This window comes from Perca fluviatilis, chromosome 3 (assembly GCF_010015445.1).
Source record: "Perca fluviatilis chromosome 3, GENO_Pfluv_1.0, whole genome shotgun sequence".
In the NCBI taxonomy this organism is placed as follows: domain Eukaryota; kingdom Metazoa; phylum Chordata; class Actinopteri; order Perciformes; family Percidae; genus Perca; species Perca fluviatilis.
This window is the reverse complement of record NC_053114.1, coordinates 46,195,094-46,219,518: the sequence shown is the minus strand read 5'-3', so window position 1 is coordinate 46,219,518 and position 24,425 is coordinate 46,195,094. Positions and strand designations below refer to the sequence as shown.

The 24,425-nt window shown below is 44.0% G+C and overlaps 1 protein-coding gene across 1 annotated transcript in view; it reads left to right on the top strand.

Moving 5' to 3' along the window:
- The window catches only part of vps13c (vacuolar protein sorting 13 homolog C), a 117,321-nt gene extending 97,506 nt beyond the window's left edge, over positions 1–19,815 (top strand). The window contains exons 76-85 of the mRNA XM_039796185.1: positions 31–106; positions 1,724–1,887; positions 2,984–3,029; positions 3,397–3,520; positions 4,769–4,780; positions 5,256–5,370; positions 9,922–10,013; positions 15,798–15,921; positions 16,823–16,906; positions 17,073–19,815. Coding sequence (XP_039652119.1) covers positions 31–106; positions 1,724–1,887; positions 2,984–3,029; positions 3,397–3,520; positions 4,769–4,780; positions 5,256–5,370; positions 9,922–10,013; positions 15,798–15,921; positions 16,823–16,906; positions 17,073–17,174 — 939 coding nt within the window. The 3' untranslated portion in view covers positions 17,175–19,815. The remainder of the gene's footprint in view (positions 1–30; positions 107–1,723; positions 1,888–2,983; positions 3,030–3,396; positions 3,521–4,768; positions 4,781–5,255; positions 5,371–9,921; positions 10,014–15,797; positions 15,922–16,822; positions 16,907–17,072) is intronic.
- Positions 19,816–24,425: the final 4,610 nt, after the last annotated feature.

The window sequence follows — 24,425 nt, the reverse complement described above, 5'->3', positions numbered from 1 at the left end:
TTTACCAAAGTGAGGCTGTGTGTTCCTCAGGGAGCTGTTCAGGGTCCGGAGGAGTTTGCTGAAGGTTTCGTGATCGGAGTCCGCAGCCTACTGGGTCACACTGTCGGTAAGATCCTGGATCTCAACCACAATCTCTGGCTTCCTGTTTCCTCCCCTGGGTTAGGGTCAGATTTGGGTTAAAACGTTGGGGTTATTGCTCGCTGTTTCCTCCCACGGCTTCTTGTTCCTGTGGCGTCCTGCTTGGGTGGATCTTGGGTTAGGGTTAAAATGTGGGGGTGATTAGATTAGATTCAACTTTACTGTCATTTAGCAGAGTCTAGGTACAGAGCCAATGAAATGCTGTTGACATCCAACCAGAAGTGCAAAAGAAGCATTAAATACCAGAGTGCAGGTTGAGAATAGTATTCTGTACAGTTAGGTAGACGATAGAGATTAATTATGTACAACAGTGTATAGTTAGATAAATACAGGTTTTCCAGATTACATGTCTACAAAGACAGATAAGGAGTACAGAGGGTTATGTACAGAGAATATAAATATACATTCTATATAAATAATATATATATATACAGTATCTCACAAAAGTGAGTACACCCCTCACATTTTTATAAATATTTCATTATATCTTTTAATTGGACAAACCTGAAGAAATGACACTTGTAAATGTAAAGTATTTTAATTCCAAAGTCCACGGGAACTTTATCAGGATGCATAGTATCCTGGATCCATGTAATAACTGGCCTTTATAATAAAACTCTGCCTGCCTCTGTGGGAATTTAACATAGGGGTGTAGTGACTTTAGTTGCCAGCGGTTTAGACATTAATGGCTGTGTATTGAGTTATTTTGAGGGGACAGCACATTTACACTGTTATACAAGCTGGACAGAAAGAAGTGTATCGTCCAAATGTCCAAAAATAGAGAAATCCAAAATAGAGCAATCCACAAAAGAAAATCCAACAAAAAGAAATCCGCCTCAGGTTTTCTTTAGTACTTAGTTCAGTTTTAGAGCACAACAAGTAATTGGTCAGTTCCAATACAGTCTTGAAGTCTGCTCGTGGTGCACAGCAATAAACACAAATAAAGACACTTTCAAGGTAAAGTAAAAAGGTTTGTTGACTTACAACGTTTATACCAGTCCAGTCAGTCAAGTAGGCAGTGCAGTCAGTCGCGTGAATCCAGTCCGGAGTTTAGCAGGAGTTTTGGGTGAAGACTGCTGTCGGTGAGCTGCTGAGAGGTGAAAGTGAAGTGATCCGGAGTTTTAAGGTAGGCCGTTCGTTGATGAGCTGTCAGTGGCGAACAAGCTTTTTTTAAGGGATTTAAAACGACCTTAACTAAATCTGCCGCGCAACTAAGCTGTAGCTCCGCTGACCCTGTACACTGCTTCCCCTCCGACACGTTCCACTCAATCCCCGCAACCAGGAAGTGCTCTCTGTCTCCTCCCTCTCAAAAACACCGGGGCTCATCATCTGTTTAAGGGGCGGTCCCACTGCACAGCTGATTGAAACTTTTAAAGTTGTCACAACTTCATACTTTACATTGTAGCAAAGGGTCATTTCTTCAGTGTTGTCCCATTAAAAGATATAATGAAATATTTACTCAAATGTGAGGGGTGTACTCACTTTTGTGAGATACTGTACATGTGATATACATATTTCACAGGTTTATGGGCAGGTTATGGAGGTATATTGCTTGCTGTTCTCATGTCTCCGTCACTTACTGCAGGCGGTGCTGCTGGCATGGTGTCCCGGATCACGGGCTCGGTGGGGAAAGGTCTGGCAGCCATCACCATGGACAAAGACTTCCAGCAGAAACGGCGAGAGGAGATGAACCGGCCGCCCAGAGACTTTGGAGAGAGTCTGGCTAAAGGAGGAAAAGGACTGCTGAAGGTCCCAAACACTCCCTCCCTTCCTTTCAACACTGTCTCTGTTTTAGGCTGATGGTAGTCAGTACTCTGAACACTGTCTGTGTTTTAGGCTGATGGTAGTCAGTACTCTGAACACTGTCTGGGCCTGATTTACTAACACTAGCGCAGTTTGCGCTGCGTCTGTTTATGGGAGTTCGGTAATAGCGCACGCTATGCTTCCACATTTTGCGTAGTATTTATCAACCCTGACACCCATCAGGCAATCAGCGTCTTTCTCCGCCCACTAGACCGTAGATGGCGCTGTAGCAAAGCGGTACTGGTGCTATGATATGGCTGAGTGCAGACTGCGATATTCCCACTGCTGATGCTAGGACTGTTTGAAATGATCCTGATGTATATATTTGTAATGTAGCGAGGAGTTTAACAACTGCTGGAATGGGATGTGAACGCTGAGTGGGAGATTCAATTTCATCTTTGATTTCTTCCAGTAACTCTAATATTGCACGGCTGCTTGATCTGTAACGCTAAATGATGTTGTGTTCACTGACAAAGTGTGATTCTTCTGTTAAAAATATTTTCAGCCTCGCCTATGTCTTCGTCTTGCTCAAATTACTGTTGCCATTTCACCAGCCGCGCATATAAGCGCGCCGCGCACGCGCGACCGCTGGTTTAGACCTGCTTTAAAGAGGCGGAGAGTTTCCGCAGAATAGAGGCGCTTACTGACAGTCTTTGTAAATACCACGGAATATATAATTAGGTGCACTTTGCGCTTATCCTCCCACCTTTTGGGTGGAACTCCCACTTTCCCCATGACCCTCCCACGAACGCATATTGAAAGCGCAACTTGTCTCTTCTCGCTCATGTGGCAGACAATCTGCCATTTTACCCAAGTGTCCCTGTTTGTAAATAGCCCGCATCGGTTACGTCCGTCTTTGCGACCAATTAGCGCCTGGAAACGGGCGCAAACGGCTCGATAAATCTAGCCCTCTGTGTTTTAGGCTGATGGTAGTCAGTACTCTGAACACTGTCTGTGTTTTTAGGTTGATGGTAGTCAGTACTCTGAACAATGTCTGTGTTTTTAGGCTGATGGTAGTCCGTAACAGTTTGTTTCTCCACAGGGAGTCATGGGCGGAGTCACCGGCATCGTCACCAAACCGGTGGAGGGTGAGTGCACCGTTGGGCTTCCACCCTTTTAACTCATTATAGGCTTCAGGTGTCTTTAAGCTTTTGGATTTATTATCTTTATTAGCTTTTCCAACATTGTTCTTAAAATAAATCCAGTTTGTGACTTTTTTTCCTTCCTAAAATATTCCAACTAATTTCATCAGATTTGGCAAAAATGTCCACTTTGACTCAGAGACGAACTGATGGCATTTAGGAGGTGAAAGGTCAAAGTCACTGGGACCCCACAAACCTGTTTTTGGCCATACCTCCAGATTTCCTACGCTAATATAGGTGTAATGTGCTCTCTTTGGGGGGGTTGGGTGTATTGGGGCCGCTGTGATTCATTACTGGGTGTTTGTGTGTTTAGGAGCCATGAAGGAGGGCGCCGCTGGTTTCTTTAAAGGCATCGGGAAAGGTTTGGTGGGCGTGGTGGCCCGGCCGACCGGCGGCATCGTGGACATGGCCAGCAGCACCTTCCAGGGCATCCAGAGGTAGTCTTACCTTTTGACTTGATTGAAACATCCAGCAGACATCAGATAGGTCCTTCCTCTCACATTTGTTCAGGATTAGACGTAATGACCTGCCTGTGTTGTCTGTGTGCTTCACAACGTGTCTGCTGTCTCCTCTGTTCTTCTTGTCTGCTCACTAATTTTCACATTTTTCTGCCTTTGTTTTCTGTCTCGGGACATCACCTCCCGGAGTTTTGTTCTTTCTTTGTCTTGTGGTTTTGGTGTGTGAGTATTTCACGTTGAACATGTTAAAGCTGAGCTCCTTCGACACCGCTCATGTAGTCTGTTTCCTTCAGAATCAGTTTGAATGTAATCCATCTCAGAAAGGAGTTTATTAGAATCTGCCTTGGTGATTGGTTCATACATACACAAACCAAAATATTAAACATGAATGAGAACAAACAACACACACAGAAACAGAGACCCAGATACAGCAGATAGCTGTTTAGGAAGTTTAAGCTCTGTGTGCAGATGGGTAGTCTGTGAAGGAGCTGAGTTTTACCGTGTGTATTCCTGCATGTTGTTGTCGTCCCGCAGCAGACGGACGGTGAGTCTCTGCATCGTGTCTTCATCCACTGTGTCCTCAACTGATTCATGCTCACATCGTCCATCTGTCTATCTCTGCTCGTAGCCCCCTCCGCTTGCTGCAGCACCGTGCGTCCAGAGGCCCCGCCCCTGATGGCTGTCACCTGACTCCCTTTAGAGTGGTGAACGTGAGCAGCCATATCGTGTGCTCCGAGTTCACTGAAGGAGAGTATTCGTGCACGCTGGTTTTTCAGATGCGTTTACGCGGCTGTTTAACTTTTTTTTATCTCCATTTTGAACGCCTCCCGAAGATTTGAATCAACCAATCAGCTTGCTGGAAGCGCAGGTTCTCACGATGAGGTTTAGAGATTTGGGAGGTTGATGTGTCGGCTCGTCTGAGACACGCAGTTACCCAGAACCCCCTGCTCTGTGTCGGTCCATAGAGAAGTTTACTTTCCAGGTTCCAATTGGCTGTTGAGCGCATGCGTTGCCCGGGCAACAGACACAGGACAGCAAGAGGTCTCACTCTGCTTTCACTGCAGCTTCTGGAGAAAATGTTTGAACATTTATATATTTTATAAGTCAGTCGTCGCCTCCCAACGACCTGCCTCTGTTCCTGAAACATTTCCCAGCATCCATCTGTTCTGTGACATCAGTCAGTCCGTAATAACCTGTTGACCGTTATGTTTCATGCTGTCACTGTAGAGGCCATGAAAGGTGAGATTTCCCACGTTTCAGAAGCATCCAACAGCATCGTGTGCACTGAATGAGCTTCAGGTTAATCTCAAAAACAGTTTAACTCACGTTCAGACAAGAATTCATCTCGCCGCCTAACCCTGAGGACTCTCTCAAACTTTTAAACTCATTCTTAATCTTTCAGTTCTTCATCTTTCACTTCTAATATGTTGATTGGATCTTTGATTCTGTTCAGTTACTGCAGAATCCAAATAGTTTAAAGTTTGTCAGGTTGAGGTGACTGATAACTGATAACTCTGTGTGTGTGGGTCTGTCTGTCTGTCTGTCTGTGTGTCTGTCTGTCTGTCTGTCTGTCTGTGTGTCTGTCTGTCTGTCTGTCTGTGTGTGTGCGTGTTTGTCTGTGTGTGTGCGTGTCTGTGTGTGTGTGTGTGTGTGTGTGTGTGTGTGTGTGTGTGTGTGTGTGTGTGTGTGTGTTGTGTGTGTGTTGTGATGTCAGGGCGGCGGAGTCGACAGAGGAAGTGACCAAACTGCGTCCGGTGCGTCTGATCCGAGAGGACGGGATCATCCGACCGTACGACCTGAGCGAGTCGCAGGGCTTCGACCTCTTCCAGGTGAGATGGCGTTGATTCGTAGACTCTGTTTAACCACAGGCTGTGTCCGCCAAAATCTCCCCGATACACAGTAGTGATACAAGTCCCGCCCACACACCCGCCCGACCAATCAGGAGTCAGTCCCAGCTGTCCATCATGAGGTGTCAGCCCAATAACTAATAAAACCCAAAGTGATCAGAGAAATGAACACTTGAATAAACATCAGAACTACCTAAAATATTTGTTCGGCCCATGTTCCACCCAAACGTCCGGTTTCCATAGCGACACAATGACACAGGAAACAGCTGTGATCGCTCCTCTTCAGTCTGGCGCTCGGCCTAAAAAACAAACATCAAAAGTTCATGTGTTCATCTTCTGGGGGATTTTATCTTCAATAAAAACGGTTAATTTAAGCATATTTTCTCTGTGTCTCCATCCCATAATCACATCAACAGTCCCTAATCTTTCCAAAAACTGGTTGTGGAGGTTCAATAGTTCTCACGATAACAAGCCAAGTGGCGTGTATGTGTACGCCTGCTCTATACAGCGAAGACATACATAGGGGTTAAGTGCCTTGCTCAGGGACACACTGGTTGATGTATCGCAGTGGGAATCAAACCCGGGTCTCCCACACCAAAGGCATGCGTCATATCCCCTGGGCCATCACCCCCGACATACAAGAGTATAGCTGAAAAGGCGTACAGATAACACGCCACTTGGCTTAAAGGAGTGATAGAATGCAAAACCGATTTTACCTTGTCATAGTGTAATAACAACAGTTTGGAGGGTAACTAGGACATACATAGAACCTCTAAATCCCATTGACACCTCTTTCCTCTGCAAATCTCACTATTTGAAGCTGCTGCTGAAAACGGGTAAATCTCAACCGGTGCTGCCTGGCCGCCCAGCCTGGTTCCTTCACAGACCCCGGGTCGCTGTGAGCTTGATGGATCTCAGTCATGACCGGAAGCCCGCGGCGCTCCATGGCGCAAAGTCACTGTTTCTGGGTTACTGGACTACCAAATGCCGAGGCCCTGACGGAGCTCCATGGCCTGCAGCTAGCCGCGATCTTTAGCTACCCATAGGATTGAAGGGACACTAGCAGCTAACAAAACCACTCACATTCACAAAAATGCATTAAATTGAAATCGGACACAAGCTGTAGCTTTGTAAGACCTTAGGGTAGCTGTAATATAAATGGTGTGACGAAATTCAAACTGTAAATATACTCTAGTTAGCAGGCTGCCGGCCAGCTCCGCGGAGCCCCGGTAGTCCAGTAACCCAGTAACGGTGACTTTCTCCTGGGTATGGAGCCCAGCAGGCTGCCACTGTCTCGTCAGACTGTGTGGAGCTCCTGAAATCCGACACGTCTTACCAAATTTTCAATTAGCCATCAATTTTCGTAAAACGGCCCATATTTGAGTTTTATATAGTTGATTTCTCGCATAAAAAAAGTCTCAGAAATGAATTTAGTAACGAAACATTGCAGTGTCTGGAATATGAGACCTGCTGTCTCGTCTCTAATGTGTGTGTATGTGGTTCCTCAACCAATCAGCGCGCAGCTCATCTAAATATTCATGAGCATACCATATTTGGAAGAAAAGCTCTCGTTCAAAAAAGAGCCAAAACACAGGGATGCATTAGGACCCATAAAATATCAACCAGGCCATTTTCAGCCCAACCAATGTTACATACCCCATTAGGAGACTTTAAAGGTCCCATGGCATGAAAATTTCACTTTATGAGGTTTTTTAACATTAAAATGAGTCTATGGTCCCCCAGTGGCTAGAAATGGCGATAGGTGTAAACCGAGCCCTGGGTATCCTGCTCTGCCTTTGAGAAAATGAAAGCTCAGATGAGCTGTTTTGGAATCTGCTTGTTATGAGGTCATAACAAGCAAGGTTACCTCCCCTTTCTCTGCTTTGCCCGCCCAGAGAATTTGGCCAACCCATGAGAGAGAGACATCATGGCTTTCAAACGAGCAAAGTGGCAGTTGGTCAAGGCCACACCCCCACCCTCCACCTTGCCCCTCCCACTCTCCTTCTCAATAGCTTCAGACACAGAAATGGCACATACTGAGGAAAGCTCATTGTAGGACTGGCTCTAGTGGCTGTATTTCTGCACCAAAGCTGAATTTCGGGAAAGAGACTTCAGATACAGTATTAGGGGACCACTAAGGTCTATAGAAAAGCATCCAAAGAGCACCATGTCATAGGACCTTTAATATAATCACTCTCTCACCCCTTTGAGAAAGTGAAGTCATGATGCCATGTTGATAAGAGGCTAAACGCCACTGAGGCGACGCCACAGTTGGCTTGGTTGCCGTCTCTTTGGTGTCAGGACTTTTTATTTGAGTTTTATTTTTCTGCCTCTAACCACTTTGTTCTTCTTCTGTGTCTTTGTCTGTGTTTTCACATGCAGCCTGATGAGGAATAAACAGGATCAACTTTATTCATTCTGTATCAGATGATGATTCATGTCCTCATCCTTTCATCCTAAATTCATCTAGAAATACTCATCCTTTCATCCTACATTAATCTAGAAATCCTGTGCTCAGATGATTCTATGCATGCCAAATCTTTCTCTCATACCTCAAACTTTTTACGCTCAGCTGAGTTTTATTACTTTTCTTGAAAGAACATTTCTGCTTTTATTTCTGAAAGTATTTTCTTTATTTCTGTTTCTACCCCTTTATATTGTATTATAGTTTTTGTTTATGACCATCTACAGTTAATTTAACCAAAATCAGGAACTTATTTTACTATAGAGACTGAATGTCTTCTCTGCCCTAGATCTTTGACATATTTTTGTAAAGGATTGTTTGACTTGAGTCTAAACCTGTAAATGAAAATATAATATTTAATATTTGTGTCTCTGTGTGTCACATATTGTTGGTATAAGTTAGTCTGAATTGATTTTATTTCTGTTTGTCTCAGCATGACCTTTGTTGTTTGTGTTGAACGTTTTTGTTCAATAAAACTCTTTCTTCACGCTGTCTCAGGTCTGCAACAGCTTTTATTTCCCAAAATCAGACGCACTCATGGCTGATATACTCAAATTATTCTCTCAGTGTGTATCAGTTCCTGGAGAAATGGATCAGGTGTCTGGTCTCTAAAATGTGGATCAGTGTTTCCCAAAAAGCCCAAGATGACGTCCTCAAATGTCTTGTTATGTCCACAACTCAGAGATCTTCAGTGTCCTGTCCCAGAGGAGAGAAGACTCTAGAACATATTCATATTTAACCAGCTGACATCAAACTAGTTCACCTGTTTAATAAATTAAATGACTCAGACTGATTAATGGATTATCAGAACAGTTAGTGCGTCGTTCACGGCGAGCTGGTTTGTAATCGTTAGCTACGGACGTTTTAACTTGATTAGATAAGAGACGCTCGACTGTCCTGCTGTTCCACAGGAAACTAACAGACACACACACATACACACTCACACACACACACACACACACACACACACACTCACACACACATACATACACACACACATACAGACACACACATACAGATGCACACACAGACAGACACACACACACACCCACACACACACACACACACACACACATACAGACACACACATACACTCACTCACACACACACTCATACAGATGCATACACAGACACACACACACATACAGATGCGCACACACACACACACAGACAGACAGACAGACAGACAGACAGACAGACACACACGCACACACACAGACAGACAGACAGACAGACAGACACACACACACACACACACCAGTTGTGAGTTCCTCGCAGTCTCATCTTCCAGTGCTGAAACACAACAGATATTTGGGGTTATTTTGGTATTAGAGACAGATGTATCTGGCCTGGTGGGGTTTCCTGTGATAGGGGAGACACTGGATAACATGTGAGTCAAGTGACGGACATCAAAATCTCTTCTAAACACACTTCCTGTGTGGATTGGACTCTGGACTGAACAACCCAACTCAATGTGTGTGAGACGTCCGTCACCCTCTGAGCTTTATTTAATCTTCTCTGTTTAATCACTGTGTGCTGTCGGCAGCTTACACAACAACCAATTCATCAGTCAATTCAAACAAAGGTTCTGGTACCAGTTCATCAATCAATTCAATCAATGGTTCTGGTACCAGTCAGCCTGAGGAACAGACAATCAATGGTTCTGGTACCAGTCAGCCTGATAAACAGACAAACAATGGTTCTGGTACCAGTTCATCAATCAATAAAAACAATGGTTCTGGTACCAGTCAGCCTGAGGAATAGACTAGAAAGACAGGAAGTTTTAGAGAGAGGATGAAGACATTATAAAGATATTGTGTAATTCCAGCACCTGTCACTCAGTTAAGAAGCATGTTTTATTGTTTGTGTATTTTCCGTTACCTGTAGATGTACCCTAACTCAAACCCAGGCTCTATGGTTTTATTACAGATCAATGTTGAAACGTTGAAAAGAGAGATGAGTAAAACAAAATGTAGGAGTGTGTGTGTCTGTGTGTGTGTGTGTGTGTTTATATATGTGTGTGTGTGTGTGTGTTTTCTGTTTCTGAACATCCTGTGTTTGTCTTCTAGCGGTCAGAGATCAAACGGCTGGAAGGAGAAGTGTTCAGGGATCACTGTCCATATCCAGGACACCGAAAGACCAACATCATCATCACCAACAGGTACAAACCCTCACTCACTCACTCACTCACTTCCTGTTGGTTCCGACCCTCAGAAACACAAATTCATTAAAGGTCCCATGACATGGTGCTCTTTGGATGCTTTTATATAGACCTCAGTGGTCCCCTAATACTGTATCTGAAGTCTCTTTTATATAGACCTTAGTGGTCCCCTAATACTGTATCTGAAGTCTCTTTTATATAGACCTTAGTGGTCCCCTAATACTGTATCTGAAGTCTCTTTTATATAGACCTTAGTGGTCCCTAATACTGTATCTGAGGTCTCTTTTATATAGACCTTAGTGGTCCCCTAATACTGTATCTGAAGTCTCTTTTATATAGACCTTAGTGGTCCCCTAATACTGTATCTGAAGTCTCTTTTATATAGACCTTAGTGGTCCCCTAATACTGTATCTGAAGTCTCTTTTATATAGACCTTAGTGGTCTCCTAATACTGTATCTGAGGGGGGGGGCAAGGTGGTGGTTGGGGGTGTGGCCATGTGAGCATGTGTGACCATTTCCAGCCACTGGGGGACCATAGGCAGGCTGGGGGAACATATATTAATGTTAAAAAACCTCATAAAGTGACATTTTCATGCCATGGGACCTTTAATAGCGCCCCCTAACCTTTTAATCCTTTAGCATATGGACTATGGACTGTCTGACTACCTCTGATCACTATGCACTTTATTAATGCATCTCAACTTACTTGGACTATGGACTATGATTTCTCAGAACTCTATGCACTCTATTTGCTAATGCACTTTAATAATAGACTAAACATGATCATACTGCATTCTGTGTTTTATGTCTTTTTTAAGCACTGCTATGAAGAAAAAAAGCACTTTTAATGATTGCACTACTGGTTAGATGTTAAACAGTATTTTGTTGTACTGGTTATCAAAAGGAAGTCAGCAATTTTGGATTTACTGTGTAATTTTAGGTCGCACAAACACACAGCAGTGTTAAAGTGCGAGGGCCCATCCATCGCTGCTTTCAGCTTTAGTTACGTTTGTGTGTAGTTGTGTACAGTGTATTTCTGTTTGTGTGTAGTTGTGTACAGTATATTTCTGTCGGTGTGTAGTTGTGTACAGTATATTTCTGTCTGTGTGTAGTTGTGTACAGTATATTTCTGTCTGTGTGTAGTTGTACAGTATATTTCTGTCTGTGCAGTAGGGTTACAGTATATTTCTGTCTGTGTGTAGTTTTACATTGTATTTCTGTCGGTGTTTTGTTGTGTACAGTGTATTTCTGTCTGTGTGTTGTTGTGTACAGTGTATTTCTGTCTGTGTGTTGTTGTGTAGTATTACAGTATATTTCTGTGTGTTGTTGTGTGGTATTACAGAATATTTCTGTGTGTTGTTGTGTAGTATTACAGTATATTTCTGTGTGTTGTGTAGTATTACAGTATATTTGTGTTGTGTAGTAGGGTGATGTGTGTAGTATTACAGTATATTTCTGTGTGTTGTGTAGTATTACAGTATATTTGTGTTGTTGTGTAGGAGGGTGATGTGTGTAGTATTACAGTATATTTCTGTGTGTTGTTGTGTAGTATTACAGTATATGTGTGTTGTTGTGTAGTATTACAGTATATTTGTGTTGTTGTGTAGGAGGGTGATGTGTGTAGTATTACAGTATATTTCTGTGTTGTGTAGTATTACAGTATATGTGTGTTGTTGTGTAGTATTACAGTATATTTCTGTGTGTTGTTGTGTAGTATTATAGTATATGTGTGTTGTTGTGTAGTATTACAGTATATTTCTATGTGTTGTTGTGTAGTACTACAGTATATATAGTACTGCAGTACTCTGGATCCAGAGATGCCAAAGTGTCCGGCGCAGGGATTGTTGTGAGGACAGGGAGGTTCAATACCCCACATGCTTGTGAAGGTCGCACTGGAGAAACACCATGTACCGCAGAAGGTGAAAGATCTCATCCTGGACTATTATGGTGAAGACACATATAGCCGACGGGCGACCGTTGACAGAAAACCCCATCGATATGATCAGTCGCGTCCCCAAGGTCCAAAAAACTGCCACAGAACAGACCAAAAAGACGAGAGGAGACGAGACGTAATACATCTCTATAACAGCAGGCGGCGCTAATCTGTAATGTTTCCCAAGAAATGAAAACCGGCAGCTGATTGGACGAACGCGTCACATGGGTTTGTTTTCTCTGGAAATTCAGAGCCAGACTGTCATTTCAGCTCAACAAAGGTCAGTTTAAAAGATTTTCATCAGATTTTGAGAGACTGTAGTCACCTCATTCCGCTCGTCATTTCCGGGTGAGTCCCGACTTCCCTGCCGCCGACCGAACATGTCAGGTCGGCCAAAATGAACGCCGACAGCCCCCCAGACGGACGACGGCACGGGACACACCGAACAGATTTGAGTCACTGACCTCGCCAGACTGTCCCACGGCCGATAATCGGCCTGATGTGTCCCGGCCTTTACAGCAAGTTCAGCTTGAGAGTCTCCACTGGTCAGCTAGCATCTGATTGGCACCAGCTAGAGGTGGGGATAATCACTGGCTGTACCATCTCAGTGACCCTCTTCGCGCTGGCAATGAACATGCTTGTCAAGGCAGCGGAAACCGAGTGCAGAGGCCCCCTCAGCAAGTCTGGAGTAAGGCAACCTCCCATAAGAGCCTTCATGGACGATCTCACAGTGACAACGGCGGTACCAGGAGCCAGGTGGATCCTCCAGGGGTTGGAGAGACTCACGGCATGGGCACGCATGAGCTTCAAACCTTCAAAGTCAAGGTCTCTGGTTCTAAAGAAGGGGAAGGTTACAGACAGATTCCGCTTCAGGCTGGGAGAACACCAGATCCCGTCAATCACAGAGAGACCAGTGAAGAGCCTTGGGAAGGTCTTCAACTGCAGCCTGAACGACAGAGACTCCATCAAGGCAACCAGTGCTGACCTGGAGGGATGGTTGAGAACAGTGGATAAATCTGGGCTTCCTGGAAGATTCAAGGCTTGGGTTTACCAGCATGGAATCCTCCCAAGAATCCTCTGGCCTTTGCTTATCTATGAGGTCCCCATGACTGTGGTGGAAGGTTTTGAGCAAAAGGTGAGCACCTATCTACGCAGATGGCTGGGTCTGCCGCGTAGTCTAAGTAACATCGGGCTATATGGGAACACCAACAAGCTCAGACTCCCTTTTGGCTCAGTCAGGGAGGAGTTCATTGTTGCACGGGCACGCGAACACCTGCAGTACTCTTGATCCAGAGATGCCAAAGTGTCCGGCGCAGGGATTGTTGTGAGGACAGGGAGGAAGTGGAGGGCCGCCCGGGCAGTCCACCAAGCAGAGACTCGGCTGAAACACAAGGCCATCCTTGGAACAGTGGCGCAAGGCAGAGCCGGACTTGGGAGCTTAACAGCGACCCGATATGACTCTGCCAGCGGAAAGGAGAGGCAGAGGCTGGTACAGGAGGAGGTTCGAGCTTCAGTTGAGGAAGAGCGAACTAGCAGAGCAGTGGCCATGCGGCAGCAAGGCGCCTGGATGAAGTGGGAGCAGGCGATGGAGCGAAGTGTCACCTGGAAGGACATCTGGAAGTGGAACCCCCAGAGGATCAAATTTTTGATTGAGGGGGTCTATGATGTCCTTCCAAGTCCATCCAACCTGTGCACATGGGGCAAAATTGAAACACCGGCATGCCCCCTTTGTTCCAAAATAGGAACATTAGAACACATACTGAGCAGCTGCTCCAAGGCGCTGGGTGAGGGCCGGTATCGATGGAGGCACGACCAGGTCCTCAAATCCATTGCTGAGGCAATCAGCAAGGGGATCAAGGACAGCCGATACACCCAAGCTACAGCCAATGCCATTCACTTCATCAGGGAAGGACAAAAGCCAGAGAAGACACCGAAAAACTGCTCTGTTGGTTTGCTCTCCACGGCCCGAGACTAGGCGATGACAGTCGACCTGGAAAGGCAGCTGAAAATTCCAACACACATCACCCAGTCCAAATTGAGACCTGACATCATCTTGGTCTCTGAGGCCACAAAACAACTAATCCTGTTAGAGCTGACAGTGCCCTGGGAGGAAAGGATGGAGGAGGCGCAAGAGAGAAAGAGGGAGAAATATCAAGAACTGGTGGAGGATTGTCAGAGGAACGGATGGAGGACCAGGTGTATGCCAGTAGAGGTGGGCAGTAGGGGATTTGCCAGTCACTCTCTGAGCAAGGCCTACGGCATGCTGGGCATAACAGGTGCTAGCCGAAGAAGAGCCATAGGCAACAACGTGAAGGCAGCAGAAAAAGCATCCAGATGGCTCTGGTTAAAGAGGGGAGAGCAGTGGGGGCAGTAGAATGCCACTTGGACACAGGCCGGGGTCTGATCAGCCTTGGTCGGGTCGCCAGGACGAGGGTGTCTGTTGTAAGACCCGAAACACCCAGTGACTCCTGGAAACAACACTGATGATGTGTCCAAGGTTGTGCATCAGAAGATGTTTTTGTAACTATTTCTGTGTGTTGTTGTGTAGTATTACAGTATATTTGTGTTGTTGTGTAGGAGGGTGATGTGTGTAGTATTACAGTATATTTCTGTGTGTTGTTGTGTAATATTACAGTATATGTGTGTGTATTATTAGTATACAATATATTTCTGTGTGTTGGTGTTAGTATTACAGTATATGTGTGTTGTGTTAGTATTACAGTATTTTCTGTTTGTTGTAGTATTACAATATATGTTGTGTTGTGTGTATGATACTATTGTATGTGTTGTTGTGTAGTAATATTTCTGTGTGTTGTGTAGTATTACAGTATATGTGTGTGTTGTTGTGTAGTATTACAGTATATTTCTGTGTGTTGTGTAGTATTACAGTATGTGTGTTGTGTAGTATTACAGTATATTTCTGTGTGTTGTTGTGTAATATTACAGTATATGTGTTGTTGTGTAGTATTACAGTATATTTCTGTGTGTTGTTGTGTAGTATTACAGTATATGTGTTGTTGTGTAGTATTACAGTATATTTGTGTTGTTGTGTAGGAGGGTGATGTGTGTAGTATTACAGTATATTTCTGTGTTGTGTAATATTACAGTATATGTGTGTGTTGTTGTGTAGTATTACAGTATATTTCTGTGTTGTGTAGTATTACAGTATGTGTGTTGTGTAGTATTACAGTATATTTCTGTGTGTTGTTGTGTAGTATTACAGTATGTGTGTTGTGTAGTATTACAGTATATTTCTGTGTTGTTGTGTAGTATTACAGTATATTTCTGTGTTGTGTAGTATTACAGTATATGTGTTGTTGTGTAGTATTACAGTATATTTCTGTGTGCTGTTGTGTAGTATTACAGTATATGTGTGTGTTGTTGTGTAGTATTACAGTATATTTCTGTGTTGTGTAGTATTACAGTATGTGTGTTGTGTAGTATTACAGTATATTTCTGTGTGTTGTTGTGTAGTATTACAGTATATGTGTTGTTGTGTAGTATTACAGTATATTTCTGTGTGCTGTTGTGTAGTATTACAGTATATGTGTGTGTTGTTGTGTAGTATTACAGTATATTTCTGTGTGTTGTGTAGTATTACAGTATGTGTGTTGTGTAGTATTACAGTATATTTCTGTGTGTTGTTGTGTAGTATTACAGTATATGTGTTGTTGTGTAGTATTACAGTATATGTGTGTTGTTGTGTAGTATTACAGTATATTTCTGTGTGTTGTGTAGTATTACAGTATGTGTGTTGTGTAGTATTACAGTATATTTCTGTGTGTTGTTGTGTAGTATTACAGTATATGTGTTGTTGTGTAGTATTACAGTATATGTGTGTTGTTGTGTAGGAGGGTGATGTGCGTGAAGGAGATTGACTTCGTCGGCCATTTCAGCAGAGAGTGGGAGTGTTTGTTTGAGAACTTCTACCGACCTCCAGCGGTGGTGGGAACGGACCTGCTGATCTACTGCAAGGTACAGTCAACAAGCCATCAGCTGACTTGGGGGGCTGGTTCTGGTTAGATAGCTTCACCATCAGCTGACTGGGGGACTGTTTCTGGTTAGTTAGCTTCACCATCAGCTGACTTGGGGGGACTGTTTCTGGTAAGATAGCTTCACCATCAGCTGACTGAGGGGACTGTTTCTGGTTAGTTAGCATCACCATCAGCTGACTGAGGGGACTGTGTCTGGTAAGATAGCTTCACCATCAGCTGACTGGGGGGACTGGTTAGTTAGCTTCACCATCAGCTGACTGAGGGGACTGGTTCTGGTCAGTTAGCTTCACCATCAGCTGACTGATGGGGCTGGTTCTGGTTAGTTAGCTTCACCATCAGCTGACTGAGGGGACTGTTTCTGGTTAGTTAGCGTCACCATCAGCTGACTGAGGGGACTGTTTCTGGTTAGTTAGCTTCACCATCAGCTGACTGAGGGGGCTGGTTCTGGTTAGTTAGCTTCACCATCAGCTGACTGAGGGGACTGGTTAGTTAGCTTCACCATCAGCTGACTGAGGGGACTGGTTCTGGTTAGTTAGCTTCACCATCAGCTGACTGAGGGGACTGGTTAGTTAGCTTAACCATCAGCTGACTGAGGGGACTGGTTAGTTAGCCACCAGCTGACTGAGGGGACTGTTTCTGGTTAGTTAGCTTCACCATCAGCTGACTGAGGGGACTGTTTCTGGTTAGTTAGCTTCACCATCAGCTGACTGAGGGGACTGGTTAGTTAGCTTTACCATTAGCTGACTGAGGGGACTGGTTCTGGTTAGTTAGCTTCACCATCAGCTGACTGAGGGTTGTTCTTTTCTTGGATGAAAGTAATTATCCTGGATTTTAGGATATTCAGATCATATTTCCTGAGGTTGTCTCTCTGTGTATTTCAGGAGCAGCAGAAGTTGAAGTTTCCAAAGAGAGACGGTCAGGAGCCGGTGAGGAACATTCAGCTCAGAGACCCAAACACTGCTCAGGTATCGAGGAAACACTCGGCAGATTAATGGACTTTAGCTGCAGCTGTAGCCATCTTTTAGTCTGATATCCAGTACCATAGTTCATCACTGTTTGTGTGTGTGTGTGTGTGTGTGTGTGTGTGTGTGTGTGTGTGTGTGTCTGTGTGGCTACCATGGTTACCTACAGAGGCTGCAAGCAGCCATCTCCGACGCTCAGATGGCGCAGCAGCAGCACCACATGGCGAGGCAGAAGTCCCAGCGCTTCCTCAAACCAAACTACAAACAGTGATGTCACTTCCTGCCCAGGAGTGATCGACTCTGTCGTACTGTTGCTTTAAGACACATAACCCTGTAGAGACGTGGCTTAAAACATAAATATATAAATATATCATCCATAGAGAGGTCCACCCTGGGACTTTATTTCAGTAAAATTGTGTCCGGTAGTGAATGGGGAGAGACACGTACTGAGACTTTCTTCACCTGATAAATAATCTTTTAAACTGACAACCATCAGATGTGTAATTCATGGCTCAGTTCAAACAGGATGTAAACTTTATTCGTCTCTCCCCGTTCACTACCGGACACGTTTTACTGAAATAAAGTCCCATGGTGGACACAGAAAGGGGGTGGGATTTACACACAGGAAGGGGCGGGACTTCCCCTATCTGTAATCTCAGAAACACTGTCCAAAGAGCTGAGGGTTTGATTCCCAGCTGACTCTTATTTTGAATGATGCTGTGAGGCATTCTGGGTAAAAACCCTTCAACAAATGAAGTCATGTGATTGTTATTAAATTATTTTTTACAAGAAACAAACGACTTCATGTCGCTAAAGAATGAAACATAAAATCATCCTGATTATCATGGATATAAATGTCCTGACCAGTTCAGTTATTTTAAATTTTTTTTATTTGAAGTACCCTCAGTTTGGGATTCTTCTGTTTGTCTGTTGCACTGTGAGCACGTCGCACTGTGAGCACGTCGCACTGTAAACCCGTCGCACTGTGAACCCGTCGCACTGTGAGCACGTCGCACTGTGAGCACGTCGCACTGTGAGCACGTCGCACTGTGAGCACGTCGCACTGTGAGCACGTCGCACTGTGAGCACGTCGCACTGTGAACACGTTGCAATGTTGAGCATGTTGCACTGTGAGCATGTTGCACTGTGAGCATGTTGCACTGTAAACATGTTGCACTGTGAGCATGTTGCACTGTGAGCATGTTGCACTGTAAACATGTTGCACTGTGAGCATGTTGCACTGTAAACATGTTGCACTGTGAGCATGTTGCACTGTGAGCATGTTGCACTGTAAACATGTTGCACTGTGAGCATGTTGCACTGTGAGCATGTTGCACTGTGAGCATGTTGCACTGTGAGCATGTTGCACTGTGAGCATGTTGCACTGTGAGCATGTTGCACTGTGAGCATGTCGCACTGTGAGCATGTCGCACTGTGAGCATGTGGCACTGTGAGCATGTTGCACTGTAAACATGTTGCACTGTGAGCATGTTGCACTGTGAGCATGTTGCACTGTAAACATGTTGCACTGTGAGCATGTTGCACTGTGAGCATGTTGCACTGTGAGCATGTCGCACTGTGAGCATGTCGCACTGTGAGCATGTCGCACTGTGAGCACGTTGCACTGTAAACATGTTGCACTGTGAGCATGTCGCACTGTGAGCATGTCGCACTGTGAGCATGTCGCACTGTGAGCATGTCGCACTGTGAGCACGTTGCACTGTGAACACGTTGCACTGTGAGCACGTTGCACTGTGAGCACGTTGCACTGTGAGCACGTTGCACTGTGAACACGCGTTACTGTGAGCACGTTGCACTGTGAACACGTTGCACTGTGAGCACGTTGCACTGTGAGCACGTTGCACTGTGAACACGTTGCAATGTGAGCATGTTGCACTGTGAACATGTTGCACTGTGAGCATGTTGCACTGTGAGCATGTTGCACTGTAAACATGTTGCACTGTGAGCATGTTGCACTGTAAACATGTTGCACTGTGAGCATGTTGCACTGTGAGCATGTTGCACTGTAAACATGTTGCACTGTGAGCATGTTGCACTGTGAGCATGTTGCACTGTGAGCATGTTGCACTGTGAGCATGTTGCACTGTGAGCATGTTGCACTGTGAGCATGTCGCACTGTGAGCATGTCGCACTGTGAGCATGTGGCACTGTGAGCATGTTGCACTGTAAACATGTTGCACTGTGAGCATGTTGCACTGTGAGCATGTTGCACTGTAAACATGTTGCACTGTGAGCATGTTGCACTGTGAGCATGTGGCACTGTGAGCATGTTGCACTGTAAACATGTTGCACTGTGAGCATGTGGCACTGTGAGCATGTTGCACTGTAAACATGTTGCACTGTGAGCATGTTGCACTGTGAGCATGTTGCACTGTAAACATGTTGCACTGTGAGCATGTCGCACTGTGAGCATGTCGCACTGTGAGCATGTCGCACTGTGAGCATGTCGCACTGTGAGCATGTTGCACTGTGAGCATGTTGCACTGTGAGCACGTTGCACTGTGAGCACGTTGCACTGTGAACACGTTGCACTGTGAGCACGTTGCACTGTGAGCACGTTGCACTGTGAACACGTTGCACTGTAATTATGTTGCACTTAACAAATCTTTACAATAACCAGGGTGTTGACGAATGTTTGCGGTCGATCTTTAGAAAAGTAAACGTGGAAATAATAATCCAACAGGTTTATCTGAATATTTAATCCATACATGATTTAACAAGTTCTTTACAAAGTTTCTTTTATCGGTCGATAAATCAGAGCAGATCGTTTGGTTTACAGCTGAAGAGTTTACACGTGTGTTTGATTCCAGGATGAAGAAATATTCTTTCAGATTTTCTGTTTGTTTCGATGTTGAACTTTCAGTCTGAATAAATTTCTGTAAAGATTCAAAGATGTCCACTGAACTCTTTTTACTTTGTGATCAGAGACGTCACTGCTGTTGTGTGCGTCTGTCTGTCTGTGTGTGTGTGTGTGTGTGTGTGTGTGTGTGTGTGTGTCTGTTTCTGTGTGTGTGTGTGTGTGTGTGTGTCTCTCTCTGTGTATGTGTGTCTGTGTGTCTGTGTATGTGTGTGTCTGTGTATGTGTGTCTGTGTGTGTGTGTGTGTGTGTGTGTGTGTGTGTGTGTGTGTGTGTGTGTGTGTGTGTGTGTGTGTGTGTGTGTGTGTGTGTGTGTGTGTATGGCCTGGCTCACATGCCTTCAAGAGGACCTAAGACTAACTCCCCTCCTTTTCCGATAGCAGCAGAAGTCTGTTTCAACACGTCTGGGTCAACCTGGTTCAGTTTCCGTCTTCTCCCCCCAACGGGTCGGGGTGGGGGGGGGACCCCAAACTTCCCTTTCCCAGGTTCAGTTTCCTCTCAGATTAAACTCTGGTTAATAAACTTTAGGATGTCCGTCAGCTGATTAAACTGCAGCTCATCCTGTCTCCACGGAAACTGATTTATGGATTTATGGTTTCCTTGACAACATTTTGACGACTCCCTGTTCCTGCACATCTGAGACAGGAAGTGAAGACTCATCACGTCTCGGATCATCGTCATGTGTTCACTCTTCTGATGAGTGGAGATCATTTAGAACAAAGAAGTTAAACCGGTTAAATATGAAGTCATCAGTTTATTAAAAACAGAAAAAGACAAACGAGGCCGAGAAACAAATGACGAGAATGTTTTCTGTATATTGATGTTTTCTGATCAATGCAATACTCCAATGTTTCTTAGCCAGGGGGTACTCCACGGTTAGTACCTAGGTAAGGACTACTAGCCAGTCAGAAGCAGAGTATGAGGGCATGCCCTGACAGTACCTAGGTAAGGACTACTAGCCAGTCAGAAGCAGAGTATGAGGGCGTGCCCTGACAGTACCTAGGTAAGGACTACTAGCCAGTCAGAAGCAGAGTATGAGGGCGTGCCCTGACAGTACCTAGGTAAGGACTACTAGCCAGTCAGAAGCAGAGTATGAGGGCATGCCCTGACAGTACCTAGGTAAGGACTACTAGCCAGTCAGAAGCAGAGTATGAGGGCGTGTCTTGACAGTACCTAGGTGAGGACTACTAGCCAGTCAGAAGCAGAGTATGAGGGCGTGTCTTGACAGTACCTAGGTGAGGACTACTAGCCAGTCAGAAGCAGAGTATGAGGGCGTGCCTTAGGCGAGCATTATAACGTTTGTCTCTGAAGTAAAGGCTGGACTACAGTAGAGCTGTTTGGAGCAGGTTGTGAACAGTGTTTTATGTTGGAGATGGTAAGTCCCTTTGGGGTGGACTTTGGGCTTTTTCACTTTGTAAACCTATAACATGCCCCAAATATATATATATATAACACAATAACGGTAAGGGAAAAGCCAAAAAGCATAATATGAGCACTTTAAAACTGTCACATGTGAAGGCCTCATTCAGATCAAGATTATGTATCACTTCTATTGGACTCCATCCAGATTGTTTGGAGTTGGATTTAAAGACTGTTGGAAATGTAAGACAGAGGACGGCCAATTACTTCATGTCCTATGTTCCTGTGATCAGGTAGGTAGGTAGGTAGGTAGATAGATAGATAGATAGATAGATAGATAGATAGATAGATAGATAAGGTCCAGAATATATGATGACCTATGGTCCTGTGATCAGGTCCAGCATACATGATGACCTATGGTCCTGTTATCAGGTCCAGGATACATGATGACCTATGGTCCTGTTATCAGGTCCAGGATACATGGTGACCTATGCGGGATTGCGGGGTCCCCGGTTCCATTCAGCCCAAGATCATTTGTTCTGGGAGATGGGTCAGTCCTAACCTAATAGATAAGAAGCTGGGTCCAGACTAGTTTAATGATAGCCAGACAGATTATTTTAAGAGAATGGAGTAACCAAGGGGTGCCATCATTATAATAATGATCTTATGAGATGGCTAGGGTGGCAGTGTTTGAAAAGGTTTGCAGGGTTGAATGTCTATACGGGAAAATGAGAAAGGAACTTAAGTTTTCTAGAGGGCTCCTAGGAAGCTTAGTGCTAGGGAGAGACGTAAACTACGTGCTTTTTGTTTAATCACGTATACATTTGTTTATTTGGGTTACAGTTTATTGTTATTATTTAAGTTTTTTTAGATGCTTTTCACTGTTAAACTTTATTGACTTGTTCGTTAAACCTCCGAACATTTAAACATTTAATATCAACAACTGTATTTTAACCGTGAAAAGGACCTGTCAGCTGTTTGTTCAACATGTCATGTTGATGACTTTTCTTATGAATTCATGTGTCGAATTCGTGTGCTGATTAACTTTACCACAGAGATTATTATGACATAACTCTGTTTATTACAGATGATTGAATCTTGTTCTTTAGGTCATTTTGTCAAAGATTTGATGTTTTTATTCCTCTTTAAATTACAGATTTAACTTCTGAATTATTTATTACATGTCAGTTTATAAAAGTCAATGTTTCTGTTGAATAATCTGAATAATGTATGAATGCTGAGCAGCAGCAATGAATAATGAATCTGTGCATGGGACTATTGATCAGACTTTCCTGATGGGATGTGTGAACAAAGGATGAATAATCAAAGATAAACTAAGTATTTATCCTGTCTTTATTCCAGGTTTCATACAAAGCTGACAGCTGAAACTGATATGAGGGCAGAAATTTTCTACAGACAGCATTTAACAGAGCCAAACATTAAACTACCGCAGGTAAAAGGATAACAGTTAACTAGTTTTAATAAATAACCCCCAAACAGTTCTGGAACAAACTTAATGACCTCGAACTTCCTCAAATGCTTTTGGAATAGAAAACCTTTAAAAACCTTCAACGACCCTGGAAACCTCTCCAGGAATCCAGGATTCCCTCCTGACCTGATGCGGTAAAATATAAAACTGTCTGCAGCAGTTTGAGGCTGCAGCAAAGATTTTATTTTCAGCAAACCACAGAGAGACACACACACACACAGAGTCAGAGACACACACAGACAGACACACACACACAGACATCAGTAAAATCATACTTGAAATCATTTATTTCAATAATTTAAATTCACTTTTCCTGACCCAATTTAGCTATCTCATTCTGTCGTTTTATTTCTTTGCGGTTGTTGGCAGTTATACAAATACAAATATATGCATGTTAAAGGAGCAAAAGAACAAAAAGTAAATAAAAAAAATGGAGACAGATATTTCTAATGTTCCACGCGATCTTTCTATGCTTGATGTACTGCTCCTTTAAGACACTTAGATCAGAAAGTGGAGAAACAGACGGGCTGCAGAGAGCGGCCAGGACGCCTCATCATGACAGCAGTATATGGAAGCTGTTGGTCTCTTTTCAAATGAGTGTGGAGAGACAGACATTTGTAATGTCACTCAGGATATCTTTCATATACTGCATATTTAAAAAACAGACGATAATAATGGTGGTAATTATAATAAAAAAAACATGACATTTTTGCATGAGTTTTTAGGATGCCTCTGTATCATCTGTCCAGAGACTACAGATCCAAAACAACATTAATGCAACTTTATTTAAACCCAACAGACGGACGGACAGACAGACGGACAGCGAGGCGTGAGGCCTCAGCGTGTTTACAGCAGAGAGCGCTCACTGTAATCAATCGTAAGCGTTAGTTAGTGACAGAGAGCTTCCTGTTTACTTTAGCCGTCCTTTAAATCCTCTGCAGCAGGTTTTCTTCTTCTGCTCTTTAGGTTTCACTCTGACTCACAGTTTCCTTTAGATTAAACTCCAACAGCTCAGATTATTGTCCTGTCAGTGAAGGTAACGCCTTCAGAACTGCCCTGAGCAGCCTGGTCCGTTTGAACCCTGGAGCGTTTGGTCTGATAGTCTGGTTGGTTTGTGAAAGCTCATTCCAACTCAAAATCAAAATGTTTCATCATCAACAAATTACTGCAATCAGAGTTACAAGACACAAAGAGTTGAACTGCTGAAGTCTCACAGACAGTCTGCTGGTAAAGATTATGAAATCATCTTGTTTTCTGTCTTTTATAATGCGGAGTTCCTCATGAGAGTGTCCTGAGGCCTCGGTTGTTTGTATTAAACCAGATATATAAAGGAACAGTCCAACATTTAGGCTGGTTTCACAGCTGAACAGTTTTAACTGAACCCTGGAGTGTTTGGTCTCATAGTCTGGAGAGTTTGGTCTTATAGTCTGGTTGGTTTGGTCTGATAGTCTGGAGAGTTTGGTCTGATAGTCTGGAGAGTTTGGTCTGATAGTCTGGTTGGTTTGGTCTGATAGTCTGGAGAGTTTGGTCTGATAGTCTGGAGAGTTTGGTCTGATAGTCTGGAGCGTTTGGTCTGATAGTCTGGTTAGTTTGGTCTGATTGTCTGGAGAGTTTGGTCTGATAGTCTGGTTAGTTTGGTCTGATTGTCTGGAGAGTTTGGTCTGATAGTCTGGAGAGTTTGGTCTGATAGTCTGGAGTGTTTGGTCTGATAGACCACTACAGACTACCCAATCTTAGACCAGTAAGAGTGACCCAGACTACCTGATCTTAGACCAGTAATAGTGACCCAGACTACC